This window comes from Thalassophryne amazonica, chromosome 12 (assembly GCF_902500255.1).
Source record: "Thalassophryne amazonica chromosome 12, fThaAma1.1, whole genome shotgun sequence".
NCBI lineage: Eukaryota > Metazoa > Chordata > Actinopteri > Batrachoidiformes > Batrachoididae > Thalassophryne > Thalassophryne amazonica.
In genome coordinates, this window is record NC_047114.1 from 89,812,867 (window position 1) to 89,834,981 (window position 22,115).

The window sequence follows — 22,115 nt, forward strand, 5'->3', positions numbered from 1 at the left end:
TTATTTGTGTAAGAGGACGAGGTTTGAGCATTTTCTCAATAAAGATTTATTTTGAGTGATTAACATTCTAACAGGGCTTGTCAAACACTCAGGCAAAGTCCAGGGTTTATAGATCGAGCAGGTTGCATCAGGGAGAAAGTAATGCGGAATGACGAGCGGCTACAAAAAAGGAAACCTTCCAAAGTAAAACACAAAGTGGCAAACTGAAAGTCAGAATTAACGATTTCTAGATTTGAGATTGTTGGTCACGTCTCTCTCCAGTTATGTATTGTCAAAAACTCCATAAACTTCAAACATGCTATGACTTCACTGTGTGTAATCATGTGCTTATCTGTGTGGTTCTTTTTTAAAATTAAATTTTTTGTTGTTGTTGTTTTTTTAGAAATGCGCCCCTGGATTCTACAGAGATGTCAACTTGCCAAATCTGGGCGTGTGTGTGCCCTGTGACTGCAACGGTCTGGCCGACGAGTGTGATGAAAGGACAGGCAGGTGTCTGGTAAGAAACATCTAATGATGCACTCAGGATTCCAAACCAACAAAAACATAAATAACCTAGTAGTTAGGTTAATAGTTTCATAGGTCACAATTTAACACCAGTAGATAATTTGTTGAAATTACAGACCAAGATTTATTATTCCAGTGTTGTTGATATGTTGACGAGAGTGAAATAAATCAGCACTGAGGCAAAACAGAAAATCTACAGAGGTGATTTGGTGACAAAAGAGATCTTTATGGTGCTTTTGTGTAGATACATTAACTAACTATGTCACTATATCATCAAATTTATAATGTTTGTTAAATAGTCAAGCACAGTTTCTACAGTAGCTTCAACATCCAGTATCAAAGTTCACAAGTTATGACACTCAGCTGTTATCAAGTATTGCAAAAAACTAGCCAAGCTAGTGTCCTTGGTAAGCTTGCTCATTAGCTACTGGGTAGTCAGGGAAAGATAGCATTCTGATGACGTGTTTACGAGGTAATGCTACTCTGCTACCAGTTTAATTTATTAAATTTATATCCTGCCAACTCACAACAACGTTGTCTCAATGCACCTCACACAAAAACAATTCAAAAACAAATTAAAATTAATTCAAAGTTTAAAAAGCACAATTTAAAAGACACGATTCTAAGGAAAAAATAAATAAATAGCAATTCACACAATAAAAATTATAATGATGTAAAATGCTATTCATAGGCATGGGAGAACAAATGCGTTTTGAGTCTAGACTTAAGTGTCCACAGAATCTGACTGCCTCAGTGACACAGGGAGACTGTTCCACAGAGCAGGGGGATGATAAGAGAAAGCTCTTTGACCCACTGACTTTTTCTTCACCCTAGGAACACAAAGCAGTCCCACATCCTGCGAATGCACAGCCCGGGCCGGTATGCAGGGTTTCACCAAATCGGCCAGGTAGCAAGGTGCCAGTCCGTGAACAATTTTATAGGTTAACAGTAAAACCTTAAAGTCTGCTCTCACAGAGACAGGAAGCCAGTGAAGAGATGCCAGAATGGGGGTAATGTGGTCAAACCTTCTGCTTTGTGTCAAAAGGCTGGCAGCAGCATTCTGAACCAGCTAGAGACCCCTAATGCTGGGCTGCGCTAACCCTGAAAACAGGACATTACAATAAACCAATCTAGAAGAAACAAAAGCATAAATCAGGGTCTCAGCATCAGTCATAGACAGGATGGGGCGACTCTTCGCTATATTTCGCAGATGGAAGAAAGGAGTCCTCGTAATGTCTCTAATGTGGAGATCAAAGGACAGCGTAGGATCAAAAATTACCCCAAGGTTCCTCACTTTGTCTGTATGATGTATAACACATGAACCTAAGCTAAGCCATGCTGGTCAACTTGATGCCGATGCCTCGCTGGATCAAGAACCATCATTTCAGTCTTATCAAAGTTTAAAAGTAGGAAGTTACTAGACATCCAACTTCTCACTGATGCAAGGCAATCTTCTAAAGATTTTAAGTGAATGCGATTACCAACAGTTATTGGCATGTACAATTGAGTATCATCAACATAGCAATGAAAGGCAATCCCAAAACGCCGCAGTATATTCCCAAGGGGTGCTATATAAAGGGAAAAAAGCAGGGGGCCCAAGACGGATCCCTGTGGAACCCCAAACTAAGATTAGAAGTAGTGTTATTGTAGAAAACACAGTGAGAATGACTGGACAGGTATGACATCAACCACGCAAGGGCACTTCCAGTAATCCCAAAATGATTCTCCAACCTATCAAGTAGAATATGATGATCTACAGTATCGAACACGGCACTGAGATCTAAAAGCACCAAAACCGTAGTGGTGTCTGAGTCCATTGCTCACAGACGGTCATTCACTACTATAGTGAGAGCTGTCTCTGTGGAGTGATATTTTCTGAAAGCAGACTGCAGTGGCTCAAAGAGGCCACTCTCAGTAAGGTGGTCCACGAGCTGCCATGAAACCACCTTTTCCAACATTTTAGAGCAAAATGATAAATTTGATATTGGCCTACAATTTTTCAATACACTAGGGTCAAGATTACCACAGTCCTACCTTACCACTGTCGCCTGTGTGCTTGCTCTGGGGGTTGGTAATGCTTATATATGTATGTTTGTATGTATGTAAGGGGTGGGCGTTTATAAGCTTTGCTTCTGCTCATCCCCTTTTGGTCACACGTCACTGTGGAATTGCCTTGTGTATCAGTTTTTTGTTACTGTTGAGTTTGTGTGCCAAATAAATTCATTCATTCATTCAATTCATTCATTCATTCAAGATTAGGTTTCTTAAGTAATGGTTTAATCACTGCAGATTTGAAACATTTAGGAAAAGATCCATAAATTAATGAGAGATTAATAATTTCCAGCACAGTCGGACCAAGAGTGGGCCACAGGTCCTTAAACAGTTTTGTTGGTATAAATACAAATAAACAAGTTGTGCTTTTTGTAGACATCACGAGCTTCAGCACGCCTAGTGAGATACTATCAAATTCTGTAAATCTAGGTAACACCGCAGTGGTAACACCTACCTCCATAACAGGGTGCAGTGGCTGGGCCAAGGCATGCTGAGATATGCTCAACCTAATGTCTTCTGTTTTCTTCTTGAAATAATCCAAGAAGTCCTGTGCTGAAACGGGAGAACAACTGACAGGTGGCTGTCCATGAATGCTACTGTGTTAAGCAGAAACTTTGAGTTATGCTTGCTTTTACTGATCAAATCAGAATAATAGGCCTGCTTTGTAGCCAGTAGTGCATGCTTATAATCTAAGATAGCATCATGCCACGCAAGGTGAAACACCTCTAATTTGGAACTGCGCATTTCCTTTCCAAACCTCTAGCCTTCTTCCTGAGGTCACGCAAATAACCATTAAACCAGTTATTAAGAAGAAGTCCTATGGTATATAGGCCTTGAGGCACATTGATGCTGGTGCTTAGCTGTGGATACTGTAACACAGAGGATCAAAGTCTATGACTCCCCCTAGATGGGATGCCAGTCCATTGCAGGTTACTTCTCTAGCCAAAGCTGACTACCAGCTAGGGGATCTATGACTAGTCTATGACTCTCCCTATATAGGAGTCATAGACTCCTCTTAGATGGGACGCCAGTCCATTGCAGCTTACTTCCCTAGAAAAAGCTAGTACTGAGCTGGGTGAACTGGCACGAAGCAGATGAATTGTCAGACATTTAGTGTGACGTAGGAATCAAACCCAGGCCTACATAATGGTGTCCCAACTCCTATCTCATTAAGCTACCTGCTCAACCCAATTAGTCCTAGAAGTAAGTCCATTATAAGTCCTGAGGCCAGTTTGGATTCTGTAGCATGAAACGTCTACGACTCCCTTTGGACAGGACATCCGTCCGATGCAGGCTACTTCCCCTACCTGCTCTACCCATTTAGAGATTTTCCTAAATGATTTAACCTTGTTATATTTGACTCTGTGTGCTGCCAACAAAGTAACAGCTGCAGAAGATAAAGTCTCTGCTTCACAAAGATTCCAGAATTGGCTACTCATAATGTGTTGCCTAGATATTGTTTATCTAAAACCTTACGTACCAGCCAGTCATTTAAGATGCAGTTGGCTGTCACCACCAGGAACCCTCTCTGTTTATCTTCCATGAAAGCTGATCTACGTACACACACGTTAAAAACCGAAACTGATTAACCACATGTAGCTGACTCCAGTGTGAGCCGCAGCTTAGTGAGTGTCTAGACCTCTCAGCACCATTCTCCACCAAAACCCCACCTCTTAGCCCAGAGCATTAACTTCTCCCACAACACCTGATTCCCCTTATGTTGCCTTTGAGCTCATGATTTTCTCCACTTCATTAGTAAATGGGAGGATTAGCCAATATTATTTTGGCTCTCTCTCTATTGTGTCAGTTATGCAAGACACTCAAGACCAGACTTGCATGGATCCAAACCCTAAGAGCTCCAAACCAAATGGTGCATAAACCAAGATTAAGCTCCAAAGATGAATTAATGGTCCAGTGGTTCCAAAAGTCTGGGCCATGGCCCCTTGATGGGCCCCAAAGGTACTGCAGATGGGCCGTGACCCCTTGGTGAGCTGTGAAGGTGCACGATTTTATAATAAAATTTAAAATGACCTAAAAATATTTGATTATTTCTAAATTGTAACAAAAACAATAAAATAAAAAAAACATTATTTGACCTAGTGTAACATAATATATATACTATATGAAAATACACCATCTTAGTTTCAGTCCCAATCAAAATTGTGATTAAAGTTTTGGGTGGGACCTAGAAGATCTTCAGATTTCCTGGCATTCTGAAATTTGGCATTGGCTGGATTAATTGATTCCCACAAAATAATCTTCAGTCATTATAACATTTGTCAATTAAAATAAAAAAGTCAAAATTTGACTTGTTTCACTTGTTCCAGCTTACAAAATATAGTTTTCTGCTTTTGGTTTCATTAGTAGGTAGATGTGTTTAAACCAAATATTATGTGGCTCTAAATTGGTGTTTTTAAAAAGAATAATATTCCAAAAAAATTTCATTGTAACAGTGAGCAATATTTTTTTATAATTATTTATGATCCATAAATATACAAAACTGCTTTATCAATAGCTTAAAGTATTTATTTTATTTCACTCCACATTTTTTTTCTTTTTTTCTTTTACTTTTCATGTTTCTTAAAAACTAAATGTAAACTGTGAGGGTTAACTTTGCTGTTCTGTGATAAAACATATTTTTAAAATGTCCTGCCATAACCACAGTTGGATTTGATGCACTTTGAAGAAGTTTTAAAGCTATTTTGATCTTTTAAACAGCCAAAAAAATCAATGAAAATGGTTTATTTAAAAAAAAAGGAATATTTTTGTATTTTCTTGTGTTATAAGATTAGGATGCCCCATGTATTTTTTCCCTTCACCATTCTGCACAAACACTTTGATTAATACAGTCCATCATTTTCAGAACTGTCGCTATGACACAGCTGGCGACCACTGTGAGCGATGCAAAAAAGGTTTTTATGGCAACCCAGCTCAGAGGACATGCCGAGTGTGCCCGTGCCCGTTGAGTACGCCTAACAACAGGTGGGTGAAAAAGCCGCTTCCGGATGCATGTGCTGTAATTCAGTGTAAAATCTGTCAGCAGTTAAATTCGTGTGACTGTGTCCATGCGCAGCTTTGCAGTCGGCTGCAGGGAGTTTGCCGGAGAACTTCAGTGCACGTGCAGAACGGGCTACACGGGACACAAGTGTGAGAGGTTAGTGTCAAAGAAAGGAAGAGTGAAATCGTATTCATGCAGCCTGATGACTAATTTTTGCTCTGTTTTCAATTATTATAACCTTATTTCTCTTTTTCCCCGTAGGTGTGCCCCTGGTTACTATGGTGATCCACTGATAATAGGGGGGCGCTGTCATCCCTGTAATTGTATCGGTAACAGTAACACCTGTGATGCCAGGACTGGAGGTTAGACAACCAACAACACCACCACTTATTATTTCAATTTGATGCAATTTATTCTTTCTGTTTTTCCTCTCACGCACTTATTGTCTATTTTATTTGCCGTTGTCACAGTTTGCAAGAACACGCTCGAGCCGAAAGACACAAACACCGATGATTTTTGCCGAGGTGACGAGGAGTTTTATGGACCAATTAAAAAAAAAAAAATAATAATGACAGGTCTTTTCTCAATCAATTCTCTGTTCTTTGTGTTCCAGAGTGTGATAGTTGTGTGCAGACGTTACTGCACGATTTGGAGAAGCTGGATGATGAACTGCGGAACATAAAGGCTGAGCTGGAGAACATGACTGCAAATGCTTCCTCGCAGGAGGATCTGCAAAAGCTGGTGAAAGCTGTGTCAGACACCAAGGTAGCATGTCAGTGCTCTTAATGGGCAAATACACGATGACTGAGTCGCTCTGTGTAAGGCGAGGTGTGCTTCTGCAAACATTAGAGATTCCTGCCGATAAACAGTTTCAACACTTTTTAGTCCTACACACACTGTGCCAGCACAAATTAAGAAACTGCACCGACGGCTGACTGGAGTACTAACTTCATCATGGTTCCCATGCATCCTGGAAAAGCTCGGAAATTTAGAGAACAGTTGGTCATGGAAGTGACCTGGAAATGGATTAAACTGACCCAATAATTAATGCTGGCCTGTAAATTGAATTGGATTTCAGGTCCTCACTTAGATTAACACATGAACTTCGGTGTGTATTTTGTTTGAACCTCAGCTCGCTGTTGATGAGATGTTAGCAGTGATGGGTGGAGCCATCATCTATAGGGATGAATAAAAATAGGGTGCAGTGTGTCAACATTATCATTAAATTCTATGGCCTTCTGTGAGCAACTGTTGTTCTGAAATGTCAGGAAAAACTCCTGGCAAAAAAATGAGAGGCCGTGTGTTGGATTTACATGATTTAATTTCTAATGGATTTACATGATTTAATTTCTAATCGTGTGCAACCGCAACCCGATCTCACACCAGTTTGAGATGGCATCACGAAGAGTGATTAAATCTATTAGTTCGTGATACCGTCACAAAAGTGTGATGCATTTCATGACAATATCACAAAATTAATTTGTGATGGTACCATGAAACCTGGGGTGACACAGCGGGGTGGGGGTGGGGGGGTGGCCATGCGGGTTATAACTAGGATTATGGTTAGAGGTACGGTTAAAAATAGTTAACTAAACTTGACTGCATCACAAAAATGTGACTCATTTCATGAGGGTACACAGTAAATTTTGCAGAGTAAAATTTACTCTGCTGGGATAACACTTGATCCCAGTCCAAACAGAGTTAAATATACTCTATCACAGTGTAAAATTAGCTCTTGTTGGAGTAGAAACACTTCATTTGACAGGATGGTAGAGCTGATTTCATTCTATAATAGAGTGTATTTTACTCTATTTAGACTGGGAACAAATGTTATCCCGACAGAGTTAATTTTACTCAGGAAAATTTCATGTCTATCACAAAAATATTTTGTTGTAATATTTAAGTTACACTTCCTTTTTTCAGTCGATATTACCTTCCCTTTGAGTGTGAGTGTTTAATATACTCCTGGACCAGAGCTAGATACAGTAATTCCCACAATTCTGACAGAAACCATCCTGGAGCTTCAAGAGTGTCATCGACTCCGGCGTCGGAATTTCACATGAAGCACCTTCAATTTATACAGGGCCAAATCATACCGTATGTTACCTCAAGACGCTATACACACGTACAAGGGGCCATTGACCCAGAAAAAGTAAGTTCTCCATCTTTGACGTTTCTGAAAATTCCAAAGATGGAGACCCACAATGATGTGCACAATGACGAAAGATTTAAAAAGATAACAGATTAGAAGAACAGAAGTAGTATGTCCTATGGAGGCTCTAAGATTCAGTTGGTGTCTGAAAAATAATAATAACCACCCTGACTTACGGTGGAGGAAGAGGAAGACAGACGTCTTGCTTCAATTTGAAGTCTTTATTTCCGCGGGAGTGTCACTGCCTCACATTAGCAAAACCTCAGAATATATCCAACCTGGATCACATGGGGTGCAACAGTCTCACAGTCATAACCCTCCCCACATCTCCAGTACAGCTGCCAGACTTATCTACTCAAGGCTGGCCAAGACAAACATATTTTTCTCAATGGGGAGAGTGGCCTTCTCTTATCTTAGTCCCTGTGGAGAGCTGTCTTTTGTCTTTTCACATTAAACAATCTTAGCGTTAAGTGGTCACACTTAGATGTAGAGTTTGCACAATATATATTCAGCATACTTAGTTAAAACAAAAACTCCACATTCTCCCATCATGATAATAATGAAAAATAATAAAGCACAAGAACTTTTCCAACAATTGGTTTCTGGTGCTTATCCCCAGATTAAATAATGTGAAACAGACAAGAGTCTGAAACTCACCCTGGACTGAAGACCAGTCAGAACCAGGTTACTTCCCTAGGCTAGACTGGTAATTGTTTACAGGTGGGTGGACTGAGACCATGCAGATGACAGGTAGCACACCCAGCTCCTTATCCCACAAATAAGTGATTTTAATTAATGCCAGATCAATCATTTAGGCAGGAGAACTCCCAAAACTCATCCCAACCCAGATGTACAACCAACCTCTCCCTAAGCCCTGCCATCCAGCAAAGCCAGTTCCCAAGTTCACGTGAGCTTGACACATTTTGATGTTAAGTTTCCAGCCTTTTCATAGGAAGAGATAACCGTGAGTTCATCCCATACCTGTTTGACTTCCTACGTTCTTTCACATTATTCCTGCACATTGATTTGCATTACACCGTGTTTGTGTTTTGCAGATTCTCGTCAACAAATTCAACTCCTCCATCACCAAACAGAAGTCCAAAGTCGATGAACTGGAACAGGATATGATCACGCTCAATAAAGACGTTGACTCTGTTGAAGAAAAGGTGGAGTTTTGGAGATGACTCGTAGTAGTTTCTTACTGTTTTAACACAGGAGCACGTGGTGTTGTGTGATAATGTGCTTAAAATGTTGAATGGTTCTATCTTATATTTCTCCCCCCCCCTTTAGGCAGATAAAATGGCTGATGATGCCAGCAAGTCAGTGGCAGATGTGGAAAAAACCCACAACCGGGCTAAGCAGCTAGATGACGAAGTTAAAAATATGCTCAAGAAAATTCAAGGTAAAGGATAAATGGAAAGTTAACTTGTAGAAAATGTTCCTGCTTTTGAGTTGTTCCTGATTTCAGGGGTATGGGATGCAGTATCGGCCTCTCTCTCTGTATATGTGTGTGTGTGTGTGTGTGTGTGTGTGTGCCGTTGATGGGTTTTTGATGAGCCTGTATATCCATCTGACCCGTGAATGTGTGTTGTGATTGCAGACCTGCTGGATCGGTTGAGGGACTGGACCGCTGGTGTTACGGTGGTCAGTGAAGACTTGGCTAAAATGTTAGAGGAAGCAGAGCGCATGGTGAAGGAAATGCAGCAAAAGAACTTCACCCCCCAGAAAACTGCAGCTGAGGAAGAGAGAGAAGCTGCCAAAAAATGTACAATACTTACTATCATTGTAAAAAAAAAAATCTTAAATTTCTTCCAAAAGAATAGAACCTGTGGTGTAAAAAAAAAAAAAAAACCCTACCCAGTTCCATAACTGGTCTTTGGGCAGACCTGGCACCAGACACAGATTTGCTGAGGGGCCTTGCATTGCTCTCAGGGGGGCATTTTTTTTTTTTTTTTGCTCTTGTTGTTTTGGGCCAGAAGTGTAAAGTCCTGTTTAATCGGGGGTTTGACATCAAGCGGCGGTGCGTGTGTCTGCAAGCTTGGTTTTTGCACGTTGTGCCGCTTCTCATTGAGAATAATGGGTTTTAGAGCGATGCGCGCCGTGTTTACCCTTTACCCAGATCATTTCATGAACTAATCGAATCATTCACAGTTACTTTTCTAAAAATCAGATAAAGCGCAGTGTGTGTTTATCAGTATTATTATGAATCATCTATATTGGAATTTTGCACAAATTGTAATGTTAGTCTGCATTTTATTTTATTTTATTTTTTATTTTTTGGGGGTTGGCGGGTCATTGACAGGCTCGTCCGACCAGGGTGGTCCCTACTGACTCCGGAGGGCATGCAAGGCACCCTAAGGCCCACCCATGACGCCTGGTCCTTCTTTGGGGATTTGGGGATGAAAATGTAAAGGCCTCTTGCACACCTGCCGTTGTGATGATCCCACCTGCTGTGATACCTGCTGGACGCCGTTCTTTGTTCCACCACCTGCCACGTGCTCTGCGCTCAACACTGTGTATATAAAATAATTATTTCGTGTTGGATTAATCATTTTCCCTGAAAATTTGCCGTTGAAAACAGCTCTAACATATGTTAAATGATCAAAAACACACTTTAACAGCTTCACACAAGAAGGAAAGAACACACAACTGTTTTACCAAGCCATGAAAATGTAAACATGACAAATAATTACCTTTTTAGACAGCTCAAAATGCTTTCTGCAGCTTGTTAGGCACGCGCACGTGCGAACAGCTGAAGCTGAAGCGGCCCTCTGGGATTTAGGAAGCGATTAGAGCCATTTTCAACAGCCAATTTGCAGAGAAAATGATTAATCCTACACAAAATAATTATTTTATATACACAGCGTCCAGCACAGAGCACGTGGCAGGTGGTGGAACAAAGAACGGCGTCCAGCTGGGAACACAGTGGGTGGGATCGTCGCAATGACGGGCGTGCAAGTGCATGAATCAGAAGTCATGCTTGTGTCAGGGGGCCTTTAGGTCTAGATAAGAGGGATTCTATTTTATTTATTCTACAGTGCTGGACTACATCAAGAATGACGTAAGTAAGCAGTCAGACCAGAATGAGGCTGCAGCAGAGAAGCTTCGGGACCTTTTGGACAACTATAACACCAAACTGAAGGACCTGGACAGAGCTCTGAAGGAGGCGGTGGATAAGGTGAAAAAAGCCAACACCCAGAATGGACTCAGCGCTCAGACACTGGACGATCTCCTGGTAAGACGCACAAGATCAAGTGTTTAGTCCTGCACAGAAGGTAATTCACGGCCGTTACACGGCTTTATTCTGATTGAATTAATTAATTTGCTCACTTCAGAGGCGTATTGACGAGTTAAAAAGAGAGCGGAAGATGGTTGAGGACCAGATGGCCATGGCAGAGGATGAGCTGCAGAAAGTGGAAGACCTGATAAACGGGCTGTCTGACAGTAAAACGGTACATTTACATAACGTTATTTCCCTCAGCAGACAAATGAGCCAAAGCACTTTGGCATCACTGTAACATAAAACAGCCATGTTTGTGATCCTGCATCAACGAGCAATCACGTCCTAACATGCCGTCCGCTTGGATAATCATCTGTTTTTCTTTTTCTTGTTTTGCTCTGAGGCAACGTAAATGGTATTTCCTGGTGTTCTGAGTAACCTGAAGATATCCAACTATCACTTGCTGCTGCAGGACTATGAACGGCAGGCGGCACAGCTGGATGGTGCCAGAAATGATTTGACCAAGAAGGTGAATGAGGTTACCAAAGCAGCAGCCCAAGAGGGCATCGTGAAGGATGCTGAGGAACATGCTAAGAACCTTGCCAAGCTAGCTAAGGATCTTGAAGGGTAAGTCTCTTGTGTATGGAAAAAAAACAAAACTATAACATATGTCATAAGGCAGGCATGTATGTTGGCTGTGACATTTTAAAGGAAATGTCAGAAAAAAAGCATGAATTTTCCCACTTTCCCCACCAGGAGGTGCTATACATTCACTCATATAATTCACATAAATAATTTTATAGCAAGTTCAGTTTTTACAAGTAATCTTAATACTGCTAATTTTTGAAGTGACAGATCTAAACAGAAATTTTGTCAGTTGTGATAGCAGTTTGTCACATATCACACTGTTACAAAAATTTGCCCTCCAAAGGTATGAAATATTCCAAAAACAGTTACTTGTAAGACAAGACCAGATAGTACAAATGCATTCTTTTTCAAGTGGTTAACTTATTAATTGGGCTGTGACTCAGCTAGCTAAACTAAAATACAAAATGGGGGTAAAGTGTCATGAAAATTATGGTACATTTCATAAAGATCAGGTCTTGGAAAAAAAAAGCATAGACTTTATAGAGAAAAGACAGTGATCCCCCCCCCCCTTCAAGAAATTAGCTCTACAGAATGATGAAACACGCAAATATAAAAGAATGAAATAAATCTGATTAATGGTATACATGCTTTATGTACATACAAATGGAGCCATTGTTGAGTCAGTGGCTGAACTTTCATCTCTTGAACACCAGATGGCACACCCGCCCTGAGTCACAGAGCCCTATGGATGGAGCGCATTCACATATTTTCAAATAGCCACAAAAAAAACCCACCAAAATAAAAATAAAAGTACTTAATTTACTCATATTTAGAGTCAGTCTGGGTCACTCTGCTCTATTTCATTACATTTTACTGCCATTATCAGTCCCCATTTTGCTGCATTTTGTCTATTTCATATTTTAGTATACCCGATCTAGCTGGCTGTACTAGTTCACTAGTTAGCATGTTAGCATTCTGATAATATGTATTCATCAGGAAACATTAGGCTACTATCAAATACTTAAATAATTCAAATAATTACAGCTCAGGACCTGCTATACTGCTCATATAGCTCATGGAATTGCATCTAAATGTTGTCCACCTGCACTATTCAAGCATCACATGGTGGGTTGGTGCCTCCGTCTTCTATGTGCGATACCATGTGACAAAGGTTGTGTCTTGAATTTATTTTCATCTTCTTTTATCTTGTATAATAGAGCTGTGAAGAATGCAACAGGACGCCCTGAGGTGATCAACGCCAAAGATGCCATTGATGCCTACAAGAACATCACAGATGCAATTAATGCTGCTGAGGCTGCGGCCAATGAAGCCAAACAGGCAGCAGACAATGCCTTAAAGGTAAGCCACGAACACAGTATTTCTCACATAATGCACATCTTTGACATAATGTGGTCATAAATACAATACAGTTTTCCATGTAAGACTGTTGTCATCTTAAATATCTTTTGTCTTCCTTCAGAATGTAAAAGATCAGAATCTCACAAAAAGAGCAAAAGACCTGAAAAACCGAAGCAATGATGCACTGAATGGTGCAAAAGCAGCTGAGAAAGACCTTGAAGGTATTAAACCAGAGTCTGGAATTACTGTCCGTAAAAGGACCCAAACCTTTGACGGCTCATTCTTGTCTTTCCTTAACAGATATTAAAGACGACCTTAATGATGTGACAGATCGCTTGAAGAATGCTGCCAACAAGAAGAACCTTCTTGAGAATGATCTTAATGGTATTCAGGACAGAATGAAGGACATCAATAGAGGTAGGGCGAGTCAAACCCATCGTAAAACTGACATGACAGTTAAACTGGTTCCATGTCAAAACATTCAAATGTGTTATTAACAAGACTTTATTTTTTCTTCCAAATTTCCCATTTCTGCTAATCAGATGACATTAGCGATATGATCAATGAAGCCAAGATGAAAGCCGCTTTAGCCAATGAGACAGCCAACGACACAACAGACAAACTGAATGACATCAAAAAGCAAATCGAAGCCATCAAAGTCCCGGCTGTGCACTCCAACCTGAGTAGTGTCATGGACGAGGTGGATGAGTCAGGTGAGAGTTTGACACACAAAGGTTCGTACGTTGATGAGCCGTAGAGCATGGTCTAAAGCACACGGCATGTTTGAAGCATGTTCAACTCAAATGATTTCCACAGTGCCTGATCTGAGAGCGAAGACAGGCACAGGGTGCAAAGGTGGTCTGGTCATTAATCACAGGTTTGTTTTGGGGCATAACAGGAATTACACCTACCAAAGTGTCATCTGGCTTTACCTTTAAAGCTCACATATATACTCCCTTTCAATAAGTTTTCATCGGTCTCAGAGGTCATGCTAACAACATGTTCAACAGGCTATCGTGTTACTTGCAGTAAAGTAACATAAAATGGTAAAACTTACAGCTCCTAAGTTTGAAGCTGTGTCATGGTCCATCAGTACCGATTCATGCTTTATTGGCCCTCATTGAAAAAGCATTGTGAAACACTTGAGGAGTTACTGTGGGCACATTTCCATCCAAAATTCAATGAAGCCACTTGGTCTGGTGGAGTGTCACCCACCTGGAGGTGCTGTTATTTCCCCTAGATGACGTCATCGAACTTGTCTCATTTGGGGGTGTTTGTAGACAGGACAGAGACACATATACAACCTGAAGTCTTTCACAAACCTTCCCCCCCGGATACCCACGGCATGGCTGCGACCTGCCACTCCCTGTGACACGTGTGGCAAGCTGTGAGTGAGGCTTAAGGTGACTATTGCACCGTATAAATAGCAGAAAATTTCTGCACTTGACTTTAGACCACGTTTACTGTATGTCACTTTCTGCGCTGCACCTCACCACACCTCATGTTAAAACAACACACCCATGGGGGCACAGATGAGCACCAACACTTTTGATACTTAATGCAAGCACTGGGCAAGAAAAGGACAACTGCATCTGTTGGAAACTAACAGCGACACTGCACCGTGTCCTAATTTGTGTGAGGTGGAAGATAGAACTCAGTGTCTGTGCACAATTAATCAATGGTGTGTTTTCATACTGTGTGACATGCTTAGGGTTCCTTTCTAATCATCTCCTTTCAGTGAAGAAATTGTTGAAGACCATACCTTCTCTGACCGATAAGATCTCAGAGGTGGAGAACCTCACTTCAGAGTTTTCACCTTTAAGCAACATAACTGACAACATCAAGAAGATCAAAGACCTCATTGAACAAGCACGAAATACAGCAAACAGGGTGAGCTCAGTCACCACCTCACCCACAGTTTGTCTCCTCATGTCCATCCGTCCCCCATCCTGTGCAGATGTGCTGACTCTGATTCCCCTTCTTCTCTCCAGATTACGGTCCCTATGATGTTCAAAGGTGATGGCTACGTTGAGATGCGTCCCCCAAAGGATCTGGATGATCTGAAGGCTTACACGACCATGTCTTTGTCACTGCAAAGACCGGAAAGCAGAGGAGATGGAAGACGCAGACGCAGACAGACTACAGACAAAGGAAACATGTTCGTGTTGTACCTTGGTAATAAAGATGTAAGTAGATGATACTCTTTAAAATAAAAAAAAGCTTGTGAGAATATCTTGATATAAAGACTTTGCATTCATAAATTCTCTTTTGCAGTCTTCTAAAAACTACATAGGTATGGCTCTGAGGAATAACGTGCTCTACACTGTGTACAAACTCAACGGACAAGTGTATCAGTTGGAAACAGGTCAAATCTCAGAATCTGCACCAGAACCAGCCATGTTTGACAGAGTGGACCTGCGCAGGTGAACGTTGTTTTGTAGCTAACTGACAGCTGAATTCTGAATTGTTTTTTCAAAAATATCTTTTGCATTTAGTCCTCAGGTCTTCAAGTGACATTTTTGACTGACCTAAAGGCCTGTATCACCTTAAATAGCAATAACAGTGGTGTCCTGGCCATGGTTTAGAAGACCTTTAATTATGAGTATTTGCTGATACTAGTACTACCACTCTTAAAAATACAAGTACCCAATTGTACCCATAAACATAAAGACAGTAAGGGTTATGGCAGATTGGTCAGGTACGTAGGTATAGCATAAAGGTGGATGTGGCCATGTTATTTAAGGTAGGATTTCCTTGAAAAGAAAAGGGTGCCTGATCGAAATCTGACCTTTGACCCCCATTGACCTTGAATGATCTTGTCATTAACCTGAATAACTCACCGTTTGGCTGACCTTACCATGGTAATTCTGGAATCCACTTAAATAGTATATGTTCCAAGTTGGGTCCATATCAGGTTGAAAATCAAATTCCTCGATCCCCGTAATTTTGATCTTTTCCAAAATTAACCATTTAAGGGGAAATTCCTGGGTTGACTTTCACCCACATACCAAGTATGGCAAAGTAAATCACTTGGGTAGAATCTGTCAACAAACTTTAGACTTTAGACTTTATTTACATGAATTATGAAGAAATACAAACATTATCGCACTCTTAGGTAAATTTGTATGGAGTAGATAGTTCTCAAAGACCAAGACTGTGCAAGAACGAGACAAGTGAGGAAAGACACACACACAGACAACCCAGAATAAGTTACAGGCTTCTGTGGCTGCAGCTGGGGAAATTGTGCAAAGTGCAAGTTTACAATTTTGTATCACAAATTACACAGCTTAAAAAAGCCTGATTTTTTTATTTTTTGTATTTTTTGTATTTTTTTTTTTTTTTTTTTTGATGACCTAAAAAATTTCAAACATGTAAAAGCTCAAGGGGTTCACAAACTTTCAAGCAGCACTTTGCAGTATGTGCCATGTTGGGAGGCAATCTGATTGAAATCAGTGCAGGATTTATACAGACTGGCCTTACCTTCCTTAGACTGTAACTGTGGCAGGGAAACAGTTAATGGTCATCGCTTGCTGTGGATCGATGTGCAAACTGGGGGACTTGTGAGCGTTTCTGGGAATTTGGGGTGAGAACTGTTGGCTGACTACTGTATGATAATCCTACATCTTGGCTCTGTTATCTTTACCACTTGTTTGGACTACCGATCACCATGACCCGTGGACTTTATAAGTACCTGGATGTTTGGTTCCATCATCTCTCTCTTGCATGTTTGGCAATTCATTGTTGCGCTATTTTTGGTTGAGCTTTTTTGTTGTTGGTAGTATGGGCAAAGGATTTGGCCACTCCTCTGAGTATGGCCTGCTTGAGATTTCTTCCTCCAATCAAAAACACCCATGGGAGTTTTTTGTTACCACTGTTGCCTGTGTGCTTGGTCAGCACGATGTAAGGTTAGACCAAGGGTGGGCAATCATGTGTCATGAAGGACTAAGACCCTGCAGGTTTCCCTACCAATCACCTCAGCAGGTGATTTCATTGACGTTCAGGTGTCTCAGCAGGTGATTTCAGGTGTTTATGTTCAAGGGAGAAGCTCGTCAGCAAAACCACCTGCTAAGGTGACTGGTTGCAAGGTAAACGTGCACTGTCTTTGCCTTCGTTGCCCACCCCTGGGTTAGACCGTAACCTTTGTGAAGCACCTTGGGGTGACGTGTGTTGTGATTTGGCACTATATACATAAATTTAAATCAAAGTTTAGAGTACTGACCTTGACCTCTGCTATACTGAACCCTTGAATGCCAGTTCTGGCATCAATCTTCATCTACATACCAAAGTTGGTAGAAATTGGCCAAAGGACCTTAGAGGAGTTGGAGAGCAAACAAACAGACAAATGTTTTAAAGGTTTCATTTCTGTGTTGCATAACGCACTAATAAAAATAAGAACAGTTGACTCGATGCATAGTATCAATATGAAAAGGCAGGAAAAACCACAGCTTTCCTAGCAGAAAAGTGTCTTTATCCACATTTACAAAAGCTAAGAGGTTTTCCTCCTGTACATCTCACTTAGGGCCCTGTCCCACTGGCGTTTGGGAGGATTTGCTTATGGATTGTGCACAAAATTCGCCCATATTCGCCAAACATCCGCAATATCCGTGTAACATGTCTGTATGAGTCGGCCATCATCCGAACACGCCCGTGATCATCCGCAGGGGACACGCATGGCCGCAGGCAGGATTTTTGAAGTTTTATACTCATACATGTGAATGAGCTGGACAACATATTAAAAACGCCTTAAATCATTCTAACCTCAAACTCTAAATTGTGACATCACACAGCTGAAATAGTAGTTTAAAAAAACAATTTTTTGGCTACTGACGTTATTCATTAGTATTATAGTTTGTGCAAATTGTTGTTGGTTTCTTTGCATTTTTTAATACACAGTGTGTATGTGATGATTTAGAACTTACCAAGACTTTGAAGTGAGCCTTACCAAAGAGATCACATCAGGTGCACCCGCTGCACCACTCACCAAAACCAGCCAGGGCGTTGAGACCAAGAACCTTCTAAACCTTGAACCTGATGATATGGTTTTCTATGTTGGAGGCTACCCTTCCAACTTCACAGTAAGCCTGCAAATACCAGATCAGCCTGCATTTTGTACAAGGACTGTATCATGACGACATGTTTCTAAGTACTTGTTGTTTTGTTGTATTTCTGACTCTCCTCAGCCTCCACCATCACTCAACTACCCCAAGTATGAAGGCTGCATAGAGTTTGTCTCCTTTAATGACCGAATCATCAGTCTCTACAATTTCCAAAAGGCAGAGAAGGTCAATTTGGTGACGCCATGCAAAAGGTAGGTGACGCCACGAGTGGTGCAGAGTACTTACAATGCTTTTTGGGTGTGTCGAAGGTCTGTTTACTATTTAGAGGGTGCAAGTACTGAGTACCAACCTGGTCAGTGGGTGCAAAGGGGTTGGAGTTATCCAATACATTAGTCATCGAACGTGATATCAACCAGTCATTCTGCCACCTGTCATTCCCTTTAAACCAAAGTACAAAAAAGCGCACAGTGCTGTGGTATTAAGCAGATGCAAGTATTTTCTGCTAAGACAATGGATCTGTGCAGACAGAGCACTGGAGTGGAAGCTGGAAACTGCCATGACAGTTGGATTAATGCATATGTATGTGAATATTGTGTCCTTTAACGCCCGTTGTAGCCACTATATGAGAAGAATGGTGACTGACCACCGTGCATGACCATGTGCATAAATGCGTATTCCTTCTTCGAAGTATATTGATTTTAAAATTTTATGTGAGAGTCTATTTGTTTTGTTTGTACAGCTAATTACTTAGCTTTTACTGCTTCAGTAATGTTTAAATCATGTTCAAATATTATACATTCAAATTTCAAATTTTAGAAGCACTCTGATCTTATAATTCTCAGAACCCGAGAAGAGTAGTACGAGCCCCGTTAACTCTCGCGAGTTGGGGTCCGCAAAATTGGATTGCGAGTTATCTAAAATCATGAGTTAATGAAGTTGACAAAAAAAAAAAAAAAAAAAACACATTATATTTTACAGTAGTCAAAATTTTCGGGGTTCGCAAATCGACCGTGAGTAAAGCTGAATCGCGACTTACCCGAGTTAGTCGCGAGTTAATGGGATTCACCTGTTTTTATTTTCACCCTTGTTTTAATTCTCAGAAATGTGTCTGACTTCCTGTAGCCATGACCATCCATCGATGTAACTTACATTTCAAACATGGTTTTCTGTCTGATTCTCGCCTGTGTACAGATATTTACCAAAGCAGCCCAGTGAGTACTATGAAGGCACTGGATACGCCGAAGTTCCTTTAGATAATGGCTTTTTCAGTCTCAACATGGCCATCAATAGTCTTTCATCAAATGGTCTGCTCCTATACATTGGAAATGAGGTAAAATAGATAAATACTGTAAATGACTTCCATCTGGAGGCTCTTTTTTATTTTTATTTATTTATTTTTATTTTTTGCTAGCAGATTGACTAAATAGAACATGGACAGATTTCAGTGAGATTTTATGGAGATGTAGACTTTGGGTCAAGGAAGAAAAGACTTAAATACTGATCCACAAGGTTTGGATCTTGCTTATGAACTTTCTGCCTTTGATCTCTGAACCTAATTGCTTTGATCACAATTACAGAGTCATATAACTATCAGGATCAAAGCTCTGCCTTGTGATCGTGATTCCTTTTATCCTGATTATATATGACCAGCACTCAGGATCCAAGGAATCAAACTCAAAGGGCAGAGGTTTGATCCTGATCATTAAACTATGCAGCAATCCTGATTAAACAATCAAAGCAGTCAGTATCGCAGATCAAAGGCTTGATTAGGATCAAAGTTTAAAGCCAGACAGGCTAGCAATCAGGATTAAAGGTGAGTTTTCACATTCCCATGATTGCCAACCTGCAGGTGTACTTTGGACCAGATCTAGGTAATAGTCCAGTTGTTTTATGAATGCTGTCTGTGAAGATTTTAAATTTGAAAAATTGTTTTTTGTTCCCCTTCAACTAAGATGACGTACTACATTGTGACGATTGAGAAAGGTGAAATTTTCCTACACAGCAATCTGGAGTATAAATCAACTCCACAAAACGTGAAGTCCTTCCCAGTAAGACGTTTTTCAATTCTACTTCCCTGCTACTTAATGAAGAACAAATTCATCATCAGCAGCACATGTTTTTTGTTTGTTTGTTTTGTCCTCAGACAAAAGAGTCGGCAGAGTTCGCCATGAGATTCAGAGCTGCTGGTCAAGACAAGGGAAGCTTTATAGTCACAATGTCGAACAAACTTGTGCTACAAACCACAGTTGAGTACAGACCAGACGACATGAAACGACTGTACATTGGTGGAGCACCGCGCAGCCTGAGAGAAAAGTATGTGGATTTTTTTCTACATTTTTTGCTCAAATGTTCCAAACTTATTCAATGATTTTATTTTCTGCCTTCCTACACAGGTTCAACATTACCAACCAGCCTTTCAAAGGATGCATGAACAGCGTTAAGCTGAATACCAATCCTGTAAATCCTATTGAGAAGTTTGGCATTAGCAACGGTTGCCCCGAATATTCGCTGGTAAGAACACGAACATGCCAAATGTACTGGTGGCTGTGACCAGTCACATGTTACTGACCTGGTGTACAACGTCTGTGTTCTTGTCTAGATTTCTCGTAAAGCAGAGTTTAGCTTGGGGAGTTCCCTATCAGATGATCTCAAAGGCTTTAGCCTGGCAGATAATGTGGTTGTCTCCCTCGGCTTCAAGAGTACCGAGAATCAAGGTCTCCTCCTGCAGAACAAACAAGCGGTTTGTCCAGTCACTCCTGTATTTTTACCTCCACCAACAAAGTTGGGTGGAGATTATGTTTTTGCCTGTTGATTTGTCTGTTTGTTTGTTTGTTTGTTTGAACAGCTTGGAGCCCACAATTTTTCATATACACTCAACAAAAATATAAACGCAACACTTTTGGTTTTGCTCCCATTTTGTATGAGATGAACTCAAAGATCTAAAACTTTTTCCATATACACAATATCACCATTTCCCTCAAATATTGTTCACAAACCAGTCTAAATCTGTGATAGTGAGCACTTCTCCTTTGCTGACACCTCACAGGTGTGACATACCAAGATGCTGATTAGACACCATGATTAGTGCACAGGTGTGCCTTAGACTGCCCACAATAAAGGCCACTCTGAAAGGTGCAGTTTTATCACACAGCACAATGCCACAGATGTCGCAAGATTTGATGGAGCGTGCAATTGGCATGCTGACAGCAGGAATGTCAACCAGAGCTGTTGCTCGTGTATTGAATGTTCATTTCTCTACCATAAGCCGTCTCCAAAGGCGTTTCAGAGAATCTGGCAGTACATCAAACCAGCCTCACAACCGCAGACCACGTGTAACCACACCAGCCCAGGACCTCCACATCCAGCATGTTCACCTCCAAGATTGTCTGAGACCAGCCACTCAGACAGCTTCTGAAACAATCGGTTTGCATAACCAAAGAATTTCTGCACAAACTGTCAGAAACCGTCTCAGGGAAGCTCATCTGCATGCTCGTCGTCCTCATCGGGGTCTCGACCTGACTCCAGTTCGTCGTCGTAACCAACTTGAGTGGGCAAATGCTCACATTCACTGGCGTTTGGCACGTTGGAGAGGTGTTCTCTTCACGGATGAATCCCGGTTCACACTGTTCAGGGCAGATGGCAGACAGCGTGTGTGGCGTCGTGTGGGTGAGCGGTTTTCTGATGTCAATGTTGTGGATCGAGTGGCCCATGGTGGCGGTGGGGTTATGGTATGGGCAGGCATCTGTTATGGACGAAGAACACAGGTGCATTTTATTGATGGCATTTTGAATGCACAGAGATACCGTGACGAGATCCTGAGGCCCATTGTTGTGCCATACGTCCAAGAACATCACCTCATGTTGCAGCAGGATAATGCACGGCCCCATGTTGCAAGGATCTGTACACAATTCTTGGACGCTGAAAATGTCCCAGTTCTTGCATGGCCGGCATACTCACCGGACATGTCACCCATTGAGCATGTTTGGGATGCTCTGGACCGGCGTATACGACAGCGTGTACCAGTTCCTGCCAATATCCAGCAACTTCGCACAGCCATTGAAGAGGAGTGGACCAACATTCCACAGGCCACAATTGACAACCTGATCAACTCTATGTGAAGGAGATGTGTTGCACTGCATGAGGCAAATGGTGGTCACACCAGATACTGACTGGTATCCCCCCCAA

The 22,115-nt window shown here is 41.2% G+C and overlaps 1 protein-coding gene across 1 annotated transcript in view; it reads left to right on the forward strand.

The window, feature by feature from the left end:
• LOC117521102 (laminin subunit alpha-3-like) overlaps positions 1-22,115 on the forward strand; it is a 243,840-nt gene that overhangs the window by 160,057 nt on the left and 61,668 nt on the right. The window contains 26 exon segments of the mRNA XM_034182417.1: positions 383-496; positions 5,420-5,538; positions 5,630-5,710; positions 5,816-5,916; positions 6,025-6,078; positions 6,168-6,319; positions 8,762-8,872; positions 8,997-9,108; positions 9,307-9,471; positions 10,745-10,941; positions 11,042-11,158; positions 11,399-11,553; positions 12,732-12,873; positions 12,995-13,094; positions 13,174-13,290; positions 13,416-13,586; positions 14,612-14,763; positions 14,865-15,059; positions 15,148-15,296; positions 17,786-17,948; positions 18,054-18,181; positions 19,122-19,260; positions 19,883-19,978; positions 20,074-20,243; positions 20,324-20,441; positions 20,530-20,670. Coding sequence (XP_034038308.1) covers positions 383-496; positions 5,420-5,538; positions 5,630-5,710; positions 5,816-5,916; positions 6,025-6,078; positions 6,168-6,319; positions 8,762-8,872; positions 8,997-9,108; positions 9,307-9,471; positions 10,745-10,941; positions 11,042-11,158; positions 11,399-11,553; positions 12,732-12,873; positions 12,995-13,094; positions 13,174-13,290; positions 13,416-13,586; positions 14,612-14,763; positions 14,865-15,059; positions 15,148-15,296; positions 17,786-17,948; positions 18,054-18,181; positions 19,122-19,260; positions 19,883-19,978; positions 20,074-20,243; positions 20,324-20,441; positions 20,530-20,670 — 3,459 coding nt within the window.